We start from the raw sequence: 20,844 nt of genomic DNA, 5'->3' as shown, positions 1-20,844 counted from the left end.
TACATTGGCCACCGTAGGAGTTAAAACGAAATCGGAATTGAGAGGAAAAGAAACTAATATTCACTGGATGGTCATACACCTTTTCACCGCTAGATGGGGGTAAAAATCACACAGTGTAGCTTTAAAAAGGAAAAATATCGAAACTCTTTGGTCATTTTTTTTTAGAGAGATGCTAACGGTCTAATCAGATTCTATGATCTATGCTAAGCTATGCTAAAAGTGCTACCGCCAGACCCGGAGATCGGCTGAATGGATTCGAGAACGGTAAAACTGTTTAACTCTAGAGGAGCTGGAGAATGAGCCAATTTCCAAAAAAAAGTGGAGTGTTCCTTAAATTAGCATGAAACTAGCAAACATACTGAAGGCTTTAGTCTGCGAGCGTTCATACTGAACTTGTAACTCGTCCGGTGACTAAGCTATGCTAATCTTGTCATTGTGAATCAGCTGATCTCCGTCAATGCGTCGTGTTATCTGCTAAGTCCGTCAGATCACATTCACCCGGCTGTTCAACAGCTCTCCTTTTATCCTGAATATTTCATTAAAGCTCTTCTGGCAGGGAAAGTCAGACGCTCGTGTCAGTTACGCTGTTTTACGGAGCCTGTCGTCTCCGCTTCCACGTTTATTTGATCTTGTGAATGGAAAACAACTTCCCTTTGGATGTGTGTGATGTGGTCGGAGGTGTAGAAGCCCGAGTTGAATCATTATTAGGGTTGTTTATATCTGGTAAGGTTTTTTTTTTTTGTGATGAATTTTGATCATTCAAGCTACTTTCATGTTCATAATAAGGGACAGTTTTTACACTCCTTGTGTTTGCTGCGATGAAGGCAAGAATATATTTAAAGATGTCATTTGTTTTGTTTCTAATAAAGTAGATTATCATTTATTTTGATTTCTGATCTTGAAGCTGTAGTAAATGCATGGTCGTTTGCTTTGACGCATTGTCTGTTGCTCATATGTTGACATTGGAGGAACATATTGATTGATTGGATGATAAATATGCATTAATTTGCTAGTAAATTAAGTAGGGCGGTCAATCGATTAAAAATATTTAATCGTGATTAATCGCATGATTGTCATGAGTTAACTTGGGATTAATCGCATATTTTTATCAGTTCTAAATGTACCTTAAATTTATACTTTTCAAGTTTTGAATACATTAATCAACATGGGTGTGGAGTGGACAAATATGGATGTTTTAAGCAAATGCATGTTTATTAATAGTGAAACCATACTCAACAGCATGAAGACTAGACATCTATCAAAGGTGTCATAGTATCAAAGGTCATGTTTTTCAAAGAACTTGATGTCTATTAGACACATGAAAAAAATAACATAGAAATACCAGGTTCCCATTACTTCTCTTTCTTTGCTCAATTTACTTACACAAGCCTGTTTACATTTTCGCACGACACTTCTTTTGAACATGTACAATTTACATTTATTATTACTGAAACCACCCTAAACATAGATCATAAAGAACGTAAAAATGTTTTTCAAAGAACTTGTTCATGTCTATTAAAGGGTTAGTTCACCCAAAAATGAAAATAATGTCATTAATGACTCACCCTCATGTCGTTCTAAGCCCGTAAGACCTCCGTTCATCTTCAGAACACAGTTTAAGATATTTTAGATTTAGTCCGAGAGCTTTCTGTCCCTCCATTGAACATGTATATACAGTATACTGTCCATGTCCATAAAGGTAATAAACACATCATCACAGTAGTCCATGTGACATCAGTGGGTTAGTTAGAAGTTTTTGAAGCATCGAAAATACTTTTTGGTCCAAAAATAACACAAAATAAGACTTTATTCAGCATTGTATTCTCTCCCGGGTCTGTTGTCAATCCTTCACAGTTACGCTGATGGCGTAAGACGCTGATGACGTGTTATCTGGTGCGCCCGAGCTTCATTTATAGACTGAGGGAAACGCACGCTGTAAAAGTGTCTCATCCGCGACATGCACATTTACGCACCATTAAAAAAATGATATCCACGCAAACAATGTAGAATAGCTTGAATATAGCGTGCGTCTCCCTCAGACTGTAAACGAAGCTCGGGCGCACCAGATAACACGTCATCAGCGTCTTACGTCAGCAGCGTCACTGCGGAGTCCTGAACGCAGATTCACAACAGACCCGGGAGAGAATACAATGCTGAATAAAGTCTTATTTTGTGTTATTTTTGGACCAAAAAGTATTTTCGATGCTTCAAAAACTTCTAACTAACCCACTGATGTCACATGGACTACTGTGATGATGTGTTTATTACCTTTATGGACATGGACAGTATACTGTATATACAGCTTCAATGGAGGGACAGAAAGCTCTCGGACTAAATCTAAAATATCTTAAACTGTGTCCCGAAGATGAACGGAGGTCTTACGGGCTTAAAACGACATGAGGGTGAGTCATTAATGACATTATTTTCATTTTTGGGTGAACTAACCCTTTAAAGACATCCAGGCACGCGTAAACGCGTCTTTACATTGACTTAACATTGAAATCACTCGCCAGGCGCTCTATTCGTGTTTGGTGTGAACACAGCATAACCGTTATCTCTCCAACTACTGGCTATGGCAACGGGTCAAACAGATAATGCGCGTTGCGTTAATCGCGCGTTAAATAAATTAGTGCCGGTAAAACAAATTTGAGTTAATGCATTAACGCGCTAATTTTGACAGCCCTAAAATTAAGTGATCTTTCTTGGAAGACCCTAATAGGGCTGTTTTGTGGAAGATATTTAGTAAATTTCCTACCGTAAATATATAAAACATGTATTTTTGTGAGTGAATGCAGCACAATCCTGAACATAAATGCACAACTTTAAAGGAGATTTTCTCAATGTTTACATTTTTTTGCTCCGTCAGATTCCAGATTTTCAATAGTTGTGTCTCGACCAAATATTGTCCTATCCTAACAAACCACACATCAATGGAAAGATTATTTATTCAGTTTTCAGATGGTACATCTCAATTAAACATTACCCATAAGACTGGTTTTGTGGTCCAGGGTCACAAATGAGAAACTATTAAAAAACAAAAAATTGTGGTTTATGTAAATTAATAGACGTGCTGCATTTCCATTCAAACGACAAACGTGAAGCGAATCTTTTCAAAGTTCGCAAAAAAACAAATGAATGCGAATTAGGTGCGTTTCCATCAAGTTGTTCGAGCGGATGGCGGTGGTGTTGGTAACCTAGCAACCAACTGTAAATAAAACAAAATCAGCGGAAACGGCGTTTAGTCACATGGGTTTAATGTTAGCTACGTCAGAATTTATTCGGCAAATGCGTTTCCATCTCCTATCATTCGCATTTACTCAAAAACCACCTCCTCGAAATCTGGTGCTTCCATCTCTCGTTTCTGATCCATGCTTGAAAATGTTGTAAGCTCTCATTTCAAAATTAAGAAATTAAGACATAAATAATATTGTAATTTTACAGTTGTACTGTTAAAAATAGTACTGTTTAACAATACGTATTTTACAGTTCAGTAATATTACAATAGTTTATTATTATTATTATTATTATTAGATTTCAGTAGTTATTTAATTTTATATAATAATAATAATAATAATAAATCATTAATTATAAAAATAAGTTATTATATAGAAAAATGTATATATAATCAGATTTTTTTTGCAATATTTATTATTATATTTCAGTAATTTAATTTTATATAATAATAATAATTATAAATCATAATAAAAATAAGTTGTATAGAAATGTATATATAATCACAGATTTTTTTTTTTGCAATAATTATTATTATATTCCAGTAATTATTAAATTGTATATAATAATAATAATAATAATAATAAAAAGCTATTACCGGTATATAGAAAAATGTATATATAATCACTGATTTTTTTTTTGTGAAAAATTGTACAACCTAAAAACAAGCAAACCATTTCTTTAAAAAAAAAAATATTATATACACATAAATCATTGTCTGGAAGAAAATATGAATTTGGAATGATGTCATAGTAACTGTTTTAGTGTATATTTTTTCCACACCATTTTTAAGGAACATCTGAAGGATATTTCAGTAAACGGCCCTGTTAGATAATAACCAGATGAGTGTGTGTTGTTCAGCTTTCATGTTCAAGTCTCTCCACTGGTACGTGTTGACGTCATTGTAATGATCTGAAGCTGTGGCTGTTTATGAATCATATTCCAGGGCCGGTTGGTAATCGAGCGATCACTCGTGTTTCTGAGCCGTCTCGTTGGGGCGTGAGGCGTGGTTTAGTTTATCTGGCTGTAAACTCTCCCTGAACCCGTCAGCATGTCGGAGCGAGCGATCGCTTCTCGTTCTCGATCCAGCTCATGTGAAAGGGGAACTGAAACTGAAATAGGAAGTAAAGGTGATGTAACAGACGTGTTATCTTTGTTATTTGTGGTAGGACACTTAAAACTGAAGTAGTTGCAAGGTGGAAAACTTGTACAGTTTTAGTGTTAACTTGTACAGTTCCTCTGTTAAAGGTACAATATGTAAGAACTTTCAACACATGCTGTTTAGTGTGATAGTGTAACGCTAGAGCGAGTGAGCAGCGCTCCGTTACCTTACAAGTTTAGTCCGTCAAATAAACTGTCCTGTGCGAGTAATTCAGCAGTTGCGGGTCGTTCGGTAGAATGAATCCTTTTTCCTTTATATCCGCGGGACTCGCGTGTGATATCTCTGTTATAAGCACTCGCGCCCTTCATACCACTGTACTGTTAAAAACATGAATGTTTTATTATTAGATAAACATTATTAGATCCATCAACTCGACAGCAAGTCCCAGCATTCAGCTCGTCACTGCGTCATCAACCTACGCCTGTGTTATTGTAAGCGGTTAGCGACCCCTAGTGGCGAAACAATTACATATTGCAGCTTTAAAATGAGTCAGAGTAGCAGTGGAGTAGCCTGACATAACGCTAGTTGCCCACAGTGGCACCATGCCAGTGACGTCATCGAACACGGCTGCGCTCCGATAACAACAAATGTAAATTTCAGTATTGGGGAAAAAACTTTATATGTTTTGATTTTAATATTATTTTTTTATTATTTTGTTTACAATTTTAATAACCAACATGTTATCGTATTATATTTTGTTAGTTTCAGTTCTCCTTTAAACTGAACAGGTTGAAATCTAAAAATATAATAACATCATAAATCCTGAGCTGATAATTCCCGTATTGGATGAATAGTGAATTCACGGAGCAGTGTCACTGTTTCCTCACACATTGATTTTCTGCCTGAAACCTAATATTGACTGTTTCTTGCTGAGCACTATTTCTTTAGACTAGAGGACTTGTTCTCTCACCCAGTTCTGTGTGTGTGTGTCTGTGTGTGCCTGCCTGCGTGTGTGTGTGTGTGTGCCTGTCTGCCTGCGTGTGTGTGTGTCTGCCTGCGTGTGCGTGCGTGCGTGCGTGCGTGTGTGTGTGTGTGTGTGTGCCTGCCTGCCTGCGTGTGTGTGTGCCTGGCTGCGTGTGTGTGTGCCTGCCTGCGCGCGCGTGTGCCTGCCTGCCTGCCTGCGTGTGTGTGTGTGTGTGTGTGTGTGTGTGTCTGCCTGCGTGTGTGTGTGTGTGTGTGTCTGCCTGCGTGTGTGTGTGTGTGTGTGTGTGTGTCTGCCTGCGTGTGTGTGTGTGTCTGCCTGCGTGTGTGTGTGTGTGACTGCCTGTGTGTGTGTGTGAGTGAGAGAGAGAGAGAGAGAGACTGCGTGTGTGTGTGTGAGAGAGCGAGCGAGAGTGTGTGTGTGTGTGTGTGTGTGTGTGACTGCTTGTGTGTTTGTGTGTGTGTGTGAGAGAGAGAGAGAGAGAGAGAGAGAGACTGTGCCTGTGTGTGTGTGTGACTGCTTGTGTGTTTGTGTGTGTGAGAGAGAGAGAGAGACTGTGCCTGTGTGTGTGCGCCTGCTTGTGTGTGTGAGAGAGAGAGAGAGACTGTGCCTGTGTGTGTGCGCCTGCTTGTGTGTGTGAGAGAGAGAGAATGTGCCTGTGTGTGTGTGTGTGTGTGTGTGAGAGAGAGAGTGTGCCTGTGTGTGTGTGTGTGTGTGTGTGTGTGTGTGTGTGTGTGTGTGTGTGTGTGTGTGTGTGAGTGAGAGAGAGAGAGAGACTGTGCCTGTGTGTGTGCGCCTGCTTGTGTGTGTGAGAGAGAGAGAATGTGCCTGTGTGTGTGTGTGTGTGTGTGTGAGAGAGAGAGTGTGCCTGTGTGTGTGTGTGTGTGTGTGTGTGTGTGTGTGTGTGTGTGTGTGTGTGTGTGAGAGAGAGAGAGAGACTGTGCCTGTGTGTGTGCGCCTGCTTGTGTGTGTGAGAGAGAGAGAGAGACTGTGCCTGTGTGTGTGCGCCTGCTTGTGTGTGTGAGAGAGAGAGAATGTGCCTGTGTGTGTGTGTGTGTGTGTGTGAGAGAGAGAGTGTGCCTGTGTGTGTGTGTGTGTGTGTGTGTGTGTGTGTGTGTGTGTGTGTGTGTGTGTGTGTGTGTGTGTGTGTGTGTGAGTGAGAGAGAGAGAGAGACTGTGCCTGTGTGTGTGCGCCTGCTTGTGTGTGTGAGAGAGAGAGAATGTGCCTGTGTGTGTGTGTGTGTGTGTGTGAGAGAGAGAGTGTGCCTGTGTGTGTGTGTGTGTGTGTGTGTGTGTGTGTGTGTGTGTGTGTGTGTGTGTGTGTGTGTGTGTGTGTGTGTGTGTGAGAGAGAGAGAGACTGTGCCTGTGTGTGTGAGAGAGAGAGAGAGAGAGAGAGAGAGAGAGTGTGCCTGTGTGTGTGAGAGAGAGAGAGTGTGAGAGAGTGTGTGTGTGTGTGTGTGTGTGAGAGAGAGAGAGAGAGAGTGTGAGAGAGTGTGTGTGTGTGTGCCTGTGTTTGTGTGTGTGAGAGAGAGAGAGAGAGACTGTGCCTGTGCGTGTGTGTGTGCCTGCTTGTGTGTGTTTGTGTGTGTGAGAGAGAGAGAGACTGTGTGTGTGTGTGTGTGTGTGTGACTGTCTGTGTGTGTGTGAGAGAGAGAGAGAGACTGTGTGCGCATGTGTGTGAAGAGGGTTCAAAGTAGTCAAGTCAGCTTTATTTCTATAGCGCTTTATACAATCGTTTTTTCAAAGCAGCTTTACAGTAATAACAGGAAAATAATGCATTTCGGATGTTGTTCGGTTGTAAAGATCATCAATTATTAATTTCATCTTCTATTAAGCAGTTCTGCTAAAGTCATCGTCCCGCTCAGTTCAGTACTCATACAAGATCAATAATTTTGTTGAATATTAAGTTTTTTTTTTTAAGGTTGTTGTTGTTTTGCATTGTGAAAATTCATGAACTCATTTTAATACTTTGTTGTGTGTTGTAGTGTAATTTTCATGAAGTGAGAAAATAATATCAATGCTTATAAAGAATGTCTAAAAGTCCCCCTGTGGTGAAAATCCAGCTTTTAATGTAGTTTATGTGTCTATGTGGTGTTATTAATCTGCTTTAAGACACATTATGTGTAAGTTCATAAGACGACAGCATTGCTGAGTATTTTCTGCTTAAAACTGCAGTGAACCAAAGACAGTCTCAAAAACACGGTTTGAAATCGCTGGTGTTTCTGACGTCACACACTACCTTGTAACCAATCAGATCAACGTGTGATCGTCAACCAGTGGATCTCTGAGTGAGTGAGTGAGTGGAGGCGGGGCTCATTTGCATATTCATAGAACCGCGAATACTAAATAAGGCAAGGGTGTCGAGTTACATTCAAGATATTTTGAGGCATGAAGATATTTTTTTTCAAGGAAAAAACATTAAAAGATGAGTTTTAAGGGATAAAATTGACTATTTTTTTAAATATATATTTATAAAGAATAATTAGTGTCTTCATATTTATTTATTTAACTTATGACTGTCACCAAGTGTCAGCATGTTATATGCATATGACTGTAAACTCTTCACCCAACGCTATCTAGTTAATCCAGATTATCAAACCTGCATTCACACTTAAATCTTCGTAGGCCGAATCATTTAGAAAACTACCAAGGCTGATTAAGATTTTTTATTTTTGCTGGCATAAATTACATGATGATGTCATCGAAGGATGATGTAATGCTTCTTGAAGACAGACAAATTCACTAGTAATCTTAATCTTGGAAGGAATTAAAGGAGAACTCCAGCGCAAAATGAACCTTTGGTCTAATTACACATTGTTACCTAGTCAACCGTTATCTGAGATTTGTTTTCATGATTATCGAATGTAAATAGTTGTATCTCTAAAAACAGTTTAGCCTATAACGCTAGTATAACGCTAGTATATGGGGCGTAGAGTAATGACAAATAAAAATCGCTTGTTAATACCACTAACAAGGCTCAAAATAGCCCCACACTAACACGGTAGCATAATGAGGGTCCCTACATGCAAACCGAAGCATTGAGAACTTTGACAGTGTCCAGACAGTTTAATAAGAAGATATTTTATACACAGTCAACTTCACGTATACAAGCAGAAGCCATCTTTGAAAAACAGACTCGATCAATCGATCAACGAAACGCCGATCTAAATTGGACCATATGAGATTCTACACAGTTCAGCGCATTTAGATCGGCGTTTCGTTGATCGATTGATCGAGTCTGTTTTTCAAAGATGGCTTCTGCTTGTATACGTGAAGTTGACTATGTATAAAATATCTTCTTATTAAACTGTCTGGACTCTTACACAGTTCTCAATGCTTCGGTTTGCATGTAGGGACCCTCATTATGCTGCCGTGTTAGTGTGGGGCTATTTTGAGCCTTGTTAGTGGTATTAACAAGCGATTTTTATTTGTCATTACTCCATGCCCCATATACTAGCGTTATACTAGCGTTATAGGCTAAACTGTTTTTAGAGATAAAACTATTTACATTCGATAATCATGAAAACAAATCTCAGATAACGGTTGACTAGGTAACAATGTGTAATTAGACCAAAGGTTCATTTTGCGCTGGAGTTCTCCTTTAAGAGTTTAACACATCAGAATCCGATGTCACAGTGATGTGTGTGTGTGACTATAAGAAGCATGTTTTCTGGATAGATGTCTGCCTCTGGCCTCAGTCCCAGCATGCTCTCGCTCACACGCTTGCTTTACTGACGGCTATAGTTTACTGTAAGCGCGCCTCAGCTTCCGTGCGAGAGCGTTTCAGAGCCGCTCTTGATACACACTTGTTAAGGTCAACTCTCGGTCTCGGAAATCTTTCTGCTGGCGGTTTTCCCTGCGTTCCCCGTGTGTGTGAAGCGGATGCCAGCACTGACGCCCCCTGCTGGAGGGTCCGGCGCGGCAGCTTCTGTGCGGTTTCTGTTCAGTTTTTGTCGTTTTCTAGTTCTGATGTTTATAAGTAAAGAAAAGTTCAAGTCTGTCTTAAAGGTTTCTACAGTGTGCGTGTGGACTTCATCAGTGCAGTTTTGGTCCTGTAGACTTTTAGAAAATCTAAGCCCTGTTTCCCAGAATGTACCATTTATTTATTTTTTAAAAGTAAAAAAAAAAAAAAAGTAGAATTTTGGATTGTATATAAAATTTCCATTAATTTGGACACACACACACACACACATATAAATTAAGATTTCTGCACTCAAATTTGCAAAAATAGTTTGCATCCATTTGATTTTATTCAAATAATAATTTTCAAAAGGAATTTATTTCTTAGAATCTGTTCATTCAACAATTACTAATGAACATGGTTAATAAATGTCTAGCTGTGAATCAAGCACTTTTGAATCAAATCTGATTGATTGACAAATATATAAAGCTGGTTGTGCATTTAAAATGCATTGGGTTTATTATTACTGTTGCAGAAATCGTTATGACTGGCATGTGCATTTATTAGTTTGATAAAACTGTAATTCAAATGAATGGACATTTTGTATCAAATTCAAATGCATGAATCTTAAATGTAGGCCTGAATATTTTGAGTGTGCGCAGGCTGCATGGATTTGTTTTGGCTCACACTGCTGTGATTTACCGTGTGTGTGTGTGTGTGTGGGGGGGGGGTGTAAGTCAGTAAAAGCGTGTTTGTTGTCCTGTCTGTGGAGTAACAGGTCATCTGAGGTCGTGTTCAGAGCGCTGACGCAGCACACACACACACACACACACTGCTCGACTCGACCCGCCTCGAGCTCCGGTGTCATCGATGATCACTTTAACAACTAGTGAATCCGTTACCCAGCCTCCCCTCTGCTCGCCATATGTTCCCTATCAGCGTGTGTGTGTTTCAGTGTGTGTGTGTGTTTCAGAGAGAGTGTGTGTGTGTGTGTGTTTCAGAGTGTGTGTGTGTGTGTGTGTTTCAGAGTGTGTGTGTGTGTTTCAGAGAGTGTGTGTGTGTGTGTGTGTGTGTTTCAGTGTTTCAGTGTGTGTGTTTCAGAGAGAGTGTGTGTGTGTGTTTCAGTGTGTGTGTTTCAGAGAGTGTGTGTGTGTGTGTGTGTGTGTGTGTGTGTGTGTGTGTGTGTGTGTGTGTGTGTGTGTGTGTGTTTCAGAGAGAGTGTGTGTGAGTGTGTTTCAGAGAGAGTGTGTGTGTGTTTCAGAGAGAGTGTGTGTGTGTGTGTGTGTTTCAGAGAGAGAGTGTGTGTGTGTGTGTGTGTTTCAGTGTGTGTGTTTCAGAGAGAGTGTGTGTGTGTGTTTCAGTGTGTGTGTTTCAGAGAGAGTGTGTGTGTGTGTGTGTGTTTCAGAGAGAGAGTGTGTGTGTGTGTGTGTTTCAGAGAGAGTGTGTGTGTGTTTCAGAGAGAGTGTGTGTGTGTGTGTTTCAGTGTTTCAGTGTGTGTGTTTCAGAGAGAGTGTGTGTGTGTGTGTGTTTCAGTGTGTGTGTTTCAGAGAGAGAGTGTGTGTGTGTGTGTTTCAGAGAGAGTGTGTGTGTGTTTCAGCGTGTGTGTGTGTGTGTTTCAGAGAGAGTGTGTGTGTGTGTGTGTTTCTGTGTGTGTGTGTGTGTTTGTGTGTGTGTGTGTGTTTCTGTGTGTGTGTGTGTCTGTGTGTGTGTGTTTGTTTCAGAGAGAGAGAGAGAGAGAGTGTGTGTGTGTGTGTGTGTGTGTGTGTGCTTCAGCGTGTGTGTGTGTGTGTTTCAGTGCTGAACGCAGATTCACTCGTCAAAGATCTTCACCTGTTCTTTTTGGATTAATGGTATTCGATATATAAGTGTTTATACCGTATATAGAATTTATATAATTAAGGAAGATATATATTCTCTTGTACTATATTATAAAAAAATATTAATTTAGTGTAGATAGATTTTGAATGAGAGTGAGTGAGAAGAGTGTGTTGTGCTGCTGCATTTTACATAAACCGTATGTATTAGTTATGTATTATTTACATAAAATGTATTTTACATCGTATAAATGTAAAGTTACAATCATATTGAGATTGAATTACGGATGCATTAAAATAATCATTAAATTGGTCTAAACTGACATGTTAATTTTTTTATTATTATCTAATAGTAGAGATGCACTGATATCACATCCGATATAATGATTTTAAATTGATTATCACAAGTAACAATAATAAATTGTAAATGTTATTATTATATTATATTACAGTTGTCAACATTTCAAGTGAATCAAAAAAGTTCATCACAGTTGTCCTAAGACAAGAACGGGTATTGTTCAAAATTCATATACAACTTTGATGAAAGGTTTTGATCCACTTCAAATGTTGACTACTGTATATATATATATATATATATATATATATATTATTTTAGTAAAAATATACTCGTTATCTTCCCAAAATGAAAGCTTAGTTTAGATTTAATGTGTAAAATACAATTAATATATTTCTTTGCAGTGAAGTTATGACTTTTTCCATTATATTAATAAACAGAAATAGCAGTGGGCGGTCATGTTAAGATTTAATTAGTTTTAGTTGCATACGAATGGTTATAATTTCATATTTTGAATTGGCCTGTATTTATTAGTATGTAATGTGTGTGTGTGTGTGTGTGTGTGTGTGTTTTTTATATATATATATATATATATATTAGGGGTGGAGCCGAACCCGAATACGGTATTCGGAAAGACACAAATAACGTGTTTTTTACAAATACTTATTTCGAACAAATACTTTAAAAAATATTTGTATTCGGGAACAAAAAAAACTTTATATCAAAAAGCTGCGCGTTTCCTCATGAGCCCGCAGTGCGCGCCCGGATGAGTGAGTGAGTGACGGACACAAGCTGCTCCACACAGCAACAGAGAGGGCTCGGCTGAGCGAAAAAACACTTAACTCCATCACTATTTTTGTTGAATAGATGTTTGTACCTTAACTGGGTTCCTCAGGCAGTTTATAACTTTCGAGAAGCGGAGTTTGATCGGGAGATTATTCCATTACGCTGCATTATTGACGTCTGCAGTCGGTGCTCTCATGCTCGCTCTGTTTACGTAACGTCAGCTGTTTAGCGCGGTAATTTAGACAATAGGCTTATGACAGAGTAACGTTAACGTTCGGTTAAAAAGTTTAAAAATGCTTGTGTAGTTGTGTCGAATCGTATGCACGTGTGGGAGTTATATGGTACGTTTAAGTATGTATTTTGCAGACAGCAAGATGTAGGCTGTAGGCTTCATAATGTTCACAATGGTATTTTATTAGTTGTTTAACCATGGATGAGGTAATGGCTGTTATGTTATTTTCTTTTCAATGAGATTCCTTGTTTCATTGCTGGATTTATGGAAAAAACATCAACCAATATTGCATATCCATAATTATTATTATGGATATAATTAAAGAATACTTATACATAACGTAAATTAGAAGTGTAACGAAATTTTTTTTTTTACGATTACGATTTTTACGCCTATTTTGAATTTTACTCGAATACAAATACAAATACAAATACTTTTCCCCCCTCAACAAATACAAATACAGATACAAATAGCGGCTGCTTTGCACACCCCTAATATATATATATATATATATATATATATATATATATATATATATATATATATATTTACTACATTAAATATAGATTGCTTTTAATTTATTTTAATATAAATTTGGATCTCTTGTTTAAGAATTATTTGATTGTATATGTATAAATGTATACTCTCAGTAGGTCTGGGTATTTGTGTGCAACAAAGTTTCTGCAGTTTTAGACAAACGCCTTTTCCTACACACTAATCGTGCATGTAATGATCAGCGATGTATTTCTGCACTCAGAAAGTCTTGTGAATGTGTGTGTGATGACCTTCACTGATGTAAAGTCTGCATTTCAGACACACCCTGATTGTAAATGTGTGTGTGCCGCCGCTGCTCTCTGCAGGGCCGTCTCCTACATTACAGCTCATGTGATCATCAACACACATCTCTGACGGACTGGTGTTTGCATCTAGTATAAAGTCTTGTAACCGCTTTTTCATGATTGCATACACATCACGACTTCACAACGGACCGGTCACATGATCTGAGCCACAGATATGTTGATATCAGTCAGACTCATAGCAAAGGTTATGTGTGTATTTCAGAAGTGTTTTTACGTTAGAAGCATTTATTGATTGACAGGTGAGTAGGCCTGTCAATCATTGTCAGAGTCAAATTTTTATGTAGCGCTTTCACAGTCACAATTCAATGTAGCTTTACAGAAAATCCTGATGTGTATATATATAATATTTCTAATATTGCATTTAGCAGAGCTGGGTGACCGTTTATATTTCACATATACAGATGACCTCGAACTTCTGCACGATATTAAAATGTTTCATTTATTTCAGTAATTCAACTTAAAAGGTGAAACTAATATATTATATAGACTCATTACATGCAAAGTGAGATATTTCAAGCCTTTATTTGTTATAATTTTGATGATTATGGCTTACAGTTTATGAAAACCCCAAATTCAAAATTAGAATATTGTGAAAAGGTTTTCATAAGCTGTAAGCCATAATCATCAAAATTATAACAAATAAAGGCTTGAAATATCTCACTTTGCATGTAATGAGTCTATATAATATATTAGTTTCACCTTTTAAGTTGAATTACTGAAATAAATGAACTTTTGCACGATATTAAAAATTGAGTTTCACCTGTACATCTACCAGCTGTAATCTGCTAATACATGTTTCTGACTCGCTCTGAATATGATTTGAGTGACTGGTTATTTCAGACTCCATTTAAACATGTAAAACAACTAGACTAAATATGATTGATCTGGTTTTCATCTTGATCTTCTGTTGTTCTCCTCAGGTCATCATCGAGGTGACGGAGATGCTGCACAACGCGAGTCTGCTGATCGACGACATCGAGGACAGCTCGACGCTGCGGCGGGGTTATCCGGTGGCCCACAGCATCTACGGCGTGCCGTCGGTCATCAACTCCGCCAACTACGTCTACTTCCTCGGCCTGGAGAAGGTGCTGATGCTGGAGCACCCCGAGGCGGTGCGAGTCTTCACCCGCCAGCTTCTGGAGCTCCACCGGGGACAGGGCCTGGACATCCACTGGCGGGACACGTACACCTGTCCCAGCGAGAGCGAGTACCGGGCCATGGTGCTCCAGAAGACCGGCGGGCTCTTCGGCCTCGCGGTGGGACTCATGCAGCTCTTCTCCGACTGGAAACATGATCTAAAGCCTCTTTTAGACACTTTAGGCCTTTACTTCCAGATACGGGACGACTACGCCAACCTGAATTCGCGAGAGTACACCGCCAACAAGAGCTTCTGCGAAGACCTGACGGAGGGCAAGTTCTCCTTTCCCACCATTCACGCCATCTGGTCCCGTCCCGAGAGCACGCAGGTGCAGAATATCCTGCGGCAGCGCACGGAGAACCTGGATATTAAACGCTACTGCGTCGACTACCTGGAGAAGGTGGGATCGTTCGCGTACACGCGGCTCACGCTGCGGGATCTGGAAGTGGAGGCGTATCGGCTCATCAAGGAGCTCGGTGGGAATCCCGAACTGGAGGCCTTGATGGAGCATCTGAGTCACATGTATAAAGAGCCTGAGGGCGGGGCTTCTGCTAGCCAATCAGAAGAGCATGAGGGCGGGGCTTCTGCTGACCAATAAAGAGCTTGAGGGCACTGCTTTTGCTGGCCAAACAAAAGAACATGGGGGGTGGAGCTTCTGCTGGCCAATCAGAAGAGCATGAGGGCGGGGCTTCTGCTGACCAATAAAGAGCTTGAGGGCACTGCTTTTGCTGGCCAAACAAAAGAACATGGGGGGTGGAGCTTCTGCTAGCCAATCAGAAGAGCATGAGGGCGGGGCTTCTGCTGACCAATAAAGAGCTTGAGGGCACTGCTTTTGCTGGCCAAACAAAAGAACATGGGGGGTGGAGCTTCTGCTGGCCAATCAAAAGAACATGGGGCGGAGCTTCTGCTGGCCAATCAAAAGCACATGGAGGTGGAGCTTCTGCTGGCTAATCAAAAGCACATGGAGGCGGAGCTTCTGCTGGCCAATTAAAAGAACATGGGGGTGGAGCTTCTGCTGTCCAATTAAAAGAACATGGGGTGGAGCTTCTGCTGGCCAATTAAAAGAACATGGGGTGGAGCTTCTGCTGGCCAATCAAAAGAACATGGAGGTGGAGCTTCTGCTGGCCAATCAAAACAGCTTGGGGGCGGGGCTGCAGCCAGCCGAGCAAAACAGTGATTGGTGTTAATCGCGTCTGAACACTGTGAACTGACTTCTCAAACTCTTTTTTTTCTTCGTACTGTTATTTTGTCTCCACAGCAAATTGCCTTCAGTCCAAAGTCACTCATTTTGTCTCATATTTCAACTGGAGTATGAAGTGTAAAAGAAACTGTGCTGGTCTCTGAGACTTTACTGGTGGAGAGCTACCGCTCGTGTCTGAACGAATGACAACCGTTACAAACTGTCGAACACATTTCACATTTAAAGTCACTCGTTTCACCTCAAAATTGAAGCAAATACATTGTTTTGCTTTAAGAAAATAAAGCCAATTTTATATGCATCTTTACCATTTCATCATTTATTTTTTTGGCAGTGTCAATTATTTATGACAATTATACAATTTTATTAATTAATTTAAACATTTAAATGTCTGGGCTGCATAACGATTAATCGCAACTAATCGTTTGCAGAATAAAAGTTTTTGTTTACATCATATATGTGTGTGTGTACTGTGTAAAATAATTATGTATTTATAAATACACACACATGCATGTATATATTTAAAAAATATTTACATGGTTATATACATTTTTATATTTAAATATAATTTATATTATACATAATTATAAAAACTTAATATAAAAACTTAATATATAAATAGATTTTTTCTTAAAATTATACATGCATGTTTGTGTATTTATATATACATAATTATTTTACACAGTACACACATATATGATGTAAACAAAAACTTTTATTCTGCAAACGATTAGTTGCGATTAATCGGTATGTACTGCCTCTAATAGAATTAGTTTAAATCAGTAAATAATATACTTATTAATAGTAATGGAGTAAAAATTAAGTGAAAACAACAATTGAGAATAGTTGGAATGTCCAGACACATGATAATGTGAAATTATATATTTTTTGTTTATTTTTTGCTTATGATTTTGGGGTGAAATGTGACCTGGACAATTTTTGTGAATTTTATCTGTCATTAAAATATGATTAAATAAGAGCTGATTGCCTTTCCCGAGTTGTTCCCTGTAGTTGCAGAAGCTGATGTTGAAACGAGGCCTTGTGTTCACGTGCGGGAGCTTGAACACTCCTGGAGGGAAGTTCACGTCTTTCTACATTTTAGCAGCTTTTGGTGACAGATGATGATAAGAATTAAAGATGGATCTGTCACTTTTGGTGCTCGAATACCTCTGAACCGTGAACTGGAGGATATCTCAGTGTTTGGTGTATGAAAGCTCACTGGTTTTTTTACCTTTAAACGTGTGTGTATTTCTGTGAATAAACTCTTTCATACACTTCAGTCTTCCTCAAGTGTGTATTGAGCTGCTGTTTTTCTCATGAAGAGGAAACTGATGTGCATTGCATGAATAGATTTACTACTTTCATGTGATTTAAAGAATAATTGTGTTGCTAGACAGATATTTATTGTGGATAAAAAGTTACTGTTCCTGATGCTAATTTTGCAAGTCATTTGCATTAATGATATTTCTTTCCTCTTATGAAATGACAGAACAGAATCTCAACACTTGGTGGCGCAATAGAGACACAAAAGCAACTGCTAGAATTACAGTAGAATAGAGCAGGGCTGTAAAGAGTGATTTCATAAATAAACAAACAAATGTATGCAATAAAATGCACATTTTATTAACCACCTCATTACGGTTATTATGCAAGTTGTAATTTTGTGGTCCAACTTTGCTGTGCCATTTAATAAGTTGCTGTGGAATTACATAAAAACCTGAGAGAAACTGTAATGAAAACTATAACTTCAAATGGGAATGTGCCGAAAAATAATTAATGGTGTACTTAGAGTTAGAGGTTTGTTCAAGTGCCGAGCAGAATTCAAGTTGTGTGTGTGTGTGTGTGTGTCGTCCTGCAGCATTTGTGCTCCATGTGTGGTTTCTTAGGCTATTTTATTTTTCTTTAAACCACAATTGATCATAAAAATGTAACTGAAGGTGTGTATTTACACTACAATTACAGCAGAAACAATTATATGAGATTAATGTGTAACAAATACAATTTTGAATATAGAAATATGTAATGGAAAAAAAAATAACTAAACCCACCAGTAGATGGCGCTAAGTTGGGTCTTAATGAGTAAGTCGAGTATTTCATTAGACGATTCGTTCAAACACGTGGATTAATTTAGTATCGAAACACTGCTGTGTTTCTCGTTGATGCGCATCAGTTTGTTTAATTGTTTTATTTCGTTATTTTGCCCAATAGTTTGAAAAAGAAATTTTCCTGAAAATGTAAAAATTTTATATAGGTCTAAATAAAATAACAGCAAAACATTTACAAACAACTTTTAATGGCATGTCGTGTCTTTTAACCAACATAAGAGAGTCGTGGACACGCAAATGTTTTCAATTATTAAAATTGTAACCTAATTTAAAAGGGGACTTCAAGTAATAATTAAAGTGAAATCAGACGGAAAACCTGGAGAAGTTTGAGAAGTCAATGACATCAACCAATAGATGTAGAATAAAATTAATTAAAATATTTGCTGTCGTTGATTTAGCCGATTAAACACTGAAAATAGTAAATGTGTAAAGAGTGGCTGATATCTGCCACAGCTTCTGTTTTTATAATTGGGGGGCGGAGCTTCATATTATACAGAGCATTTGATTGGACAGAAAATCTGAGTGCAGAGTGATGTCATCAGAATCATATTGGCGGAAGTGAGAGACGCAAGTTTTGAATGCTTATCTTCTTCATGTGAATTTTGTCATTGGTTTGGAACACTAACTTAAAGATAATAGTAAGACTAACATATTCATACTTAAAGCCAAAAACAATTTTTTGATTTCATGGGGACTTTAAACATGGCGCAGACCGATTGCTGCTCTGCTATGCTTTAATAGATTTTTCTACAACACATTTCCTTATTGTTGAAGTATTACATATTTACATATGAATAAGCTATGAATAATTAATCATACGAAGCGTATGTTTTATACACGGTGAGAAATAGACTATATTTGACCTAAAATCGAGAATCGCCAGCAAGATGACTAGATAATGTGGTGAATGTTTATGAATGGGACGCTATTATTTGGTTTAAGATTTTCCTAATAAATAGCCTAAGCGAGAATAAACGGGTGTCCTCCACGATTCCTGTTCTTTCCGATAACAAAGTAGGATACTTGAGTGAATGCAACGAGCTCGTAATCGCGACTCCAGAAGTGAGAAGTATAGGGAATAACTTTGGCTACTGACCTAGAAAGCGTTCAATGATCGCGTTTAGATGTTGAAACTCACCTGAAAAACATCCGCTGTTCAGTTCAGCCTCTCCTCATCTCCAACACACTCATTATGAATAAAAACGAAACATTTATCATTAAAAGCCCAGTGTTGGGGTATTGTATTGTTGTGGTGTTGGTCAGGATCTAGACTCGCGGCAGCTGTTCAGCTTGATCGGGTGATTTATGATGATGATGAGCAGATAAAGTAAAAACCAAGATAAATTTGCTCAAACATTGTCCCAACTAATATAGACATTATGGCCACCACTACATATGATAAAAATCATAATGATTGTGTTAAATTGTAATGTTATATCCTTAAAAATACATCTAGCAACAACCAGCTACAACTGCCTAGCAATCCAGCTAACAAATCTGTTATAAAAACAAGATGGTGATTTGCAATGTTTCTAAAACGTTAAAATGTCCGTTATTTAAGGTTATGTTGTTAGTGTTACATTCTCCTAACCTCATTTTTACACCCAATATTAACATTCTTTAAATATTTATTTGTAATATCCAACATGTATTTCTCGATTAGGCTACAAATAACATTACGTTGTGAAAATATCAGAACACTTTCGTTCAAATAACACAACAAATAAAAACAACAACAATATTAAGGCCCATTCACACCGGTTCTAAAAATCATTCTTATATTAAAGAATAGGAGAGTTCACACCACCGCTATAACGATAACGGCACAGAGAAACGATATCGTTAGAATCACTATCAGAACGATAAAAACATTGACAGCCAATCAGAATCCATCCTGCTCTAACGAGCTCGACAAGCACGCGCTTAGAATAAACAGAACGACATCGCTAATAGTGTTATCTTTAGTTCTCTTGGTGTGAATGGGACTTCTTTGCATGCACAGCATATGTCAACTTTACACTTCAAATGTGGCACAGAAGGGCTTCCAACAATGCATTAGGTGTCTTTACATAGACCGTTTAATGCTGCTCAGAGGCTGAATAAATGCATTTACACAACACAACTGAACTGTATGGTTTGATACCAGAGGCTGAGGTGGGTCTGAGCAGGCAGAACTAATCTGGCTTTAGGCATCTTTACACAGCAAATGCGGCACAGAAAACAAATCTTAAACGCATAAAACCACGAAAATGTGCATTTACACAGACTGCTCTGAAGCAGCAGACATGCATTAACACTGGAATTAAAAGTGTGGGAAACATACCTTTGAAAATAACTAAACTACAATTTTAAAATTAGTTTTATCAAAAATAACAAATAATACAAACATTATATAAAAGGCATTGCATCTTTACACTGAATTTTAAGCTGGCATGCACAGAGCAGCCTAAACATGTCTGTATAAAGATGCCTAAAGTAAAGGCTGATCTGTGCCTGCCCAAAATTCAGCATAAAGATGCAAAGACCAAATAATGCCTGCTCAGACCCACCTCAGTCCCTATTATCACATTATACAGTTGAAATTACTGTGTAAATGCATTTATGCCACCTCTGAGCAGCATTAAAACGTCTGTGTAAAGGCCTAAATGCCAGTTCAGAAGTGTTTCTGTGCCACATTTGCGGTGTAAATTTGCCACAAGTTAAAGCTGCTCTCTGTGTCTGCTCAAAATTCAATGTAAAGATGCAATGCAGCATAAAGCCAGACTAAATGATGCATGCTCTGACCCACCAACACTGTAAAAAATGCTTTTCTTAGTATCCATGTCTTGTTTCCAGTCCAAATATCACAAAATGCTTAAATAAAGATGTCTTTACCGAAGTATTAAAATGCCATAAGAAATTATGTCTTGTTTTCTGGAAATATAAATCAAAATGAAGTAAGTTTTTTGCTTAAAACAAGCTAAATTATCTGACAATGGGGTCAGAAAAATTATCTTAGTTTGTTAAGATTATTTTTCTTACCCCATTTTCAGATAATTTTGCTTTTTTTAAGCAACAAATCTCTTCATTTTGATTTATATTCCCAGAAAACAAGACATAATATCGTATGTCATTTTACTCATCTAGTAAATGCATCCTGATGTAAGAATTTTTTGATATTTGGACTGGAAACAAGACAAAAATACTGAGTAAGACGAGC

At 38.2% G+C, this 20,844-nt stretch overlaps 1 protein-coding gene across 1 annotated transcript in view; it reads left to right on the top strand.

Moving 5' to 3' along the window:
* ggps1 (geranylgeranyl diphosphate synthase 1) overlaps positions 1–15,987 on the top strand; it is a 35,298-nt gene extending 19,311 nt beyond the window's left edge. The window contains 1 exon segment of the mRNA XM_079634213.1: positions 14,125–15,987. Within this exon segment, the coding sequence (XP_079490339.1) occupies positions 14,125–14,940 (816 nt within the window). The 3' untranslated portion in view covers positions 14,941–15,987.
* Positions 15,988–20,844: the final 4,857 nt, after the last annotated feature.

This window comes from Phoxinus phoxinus (genome assembly GCF_949152265.1).
Source record: "Phoxinus phoxinus genome assembly, chromosome: 14".
Taxonomy (NCBI): domain Eukaryota; kingdom Metazoa; phylum Chordata; class Actinopteri; order Cypriniformes; family Leuciscidae; genus Phoxinus; species Phoxinus phoxinus.
The sequence above is the reverse complement of the archived record's forward strand: the minus strand, read 5'-3'. Positions and strand labels throughout refer to the sequence as shown.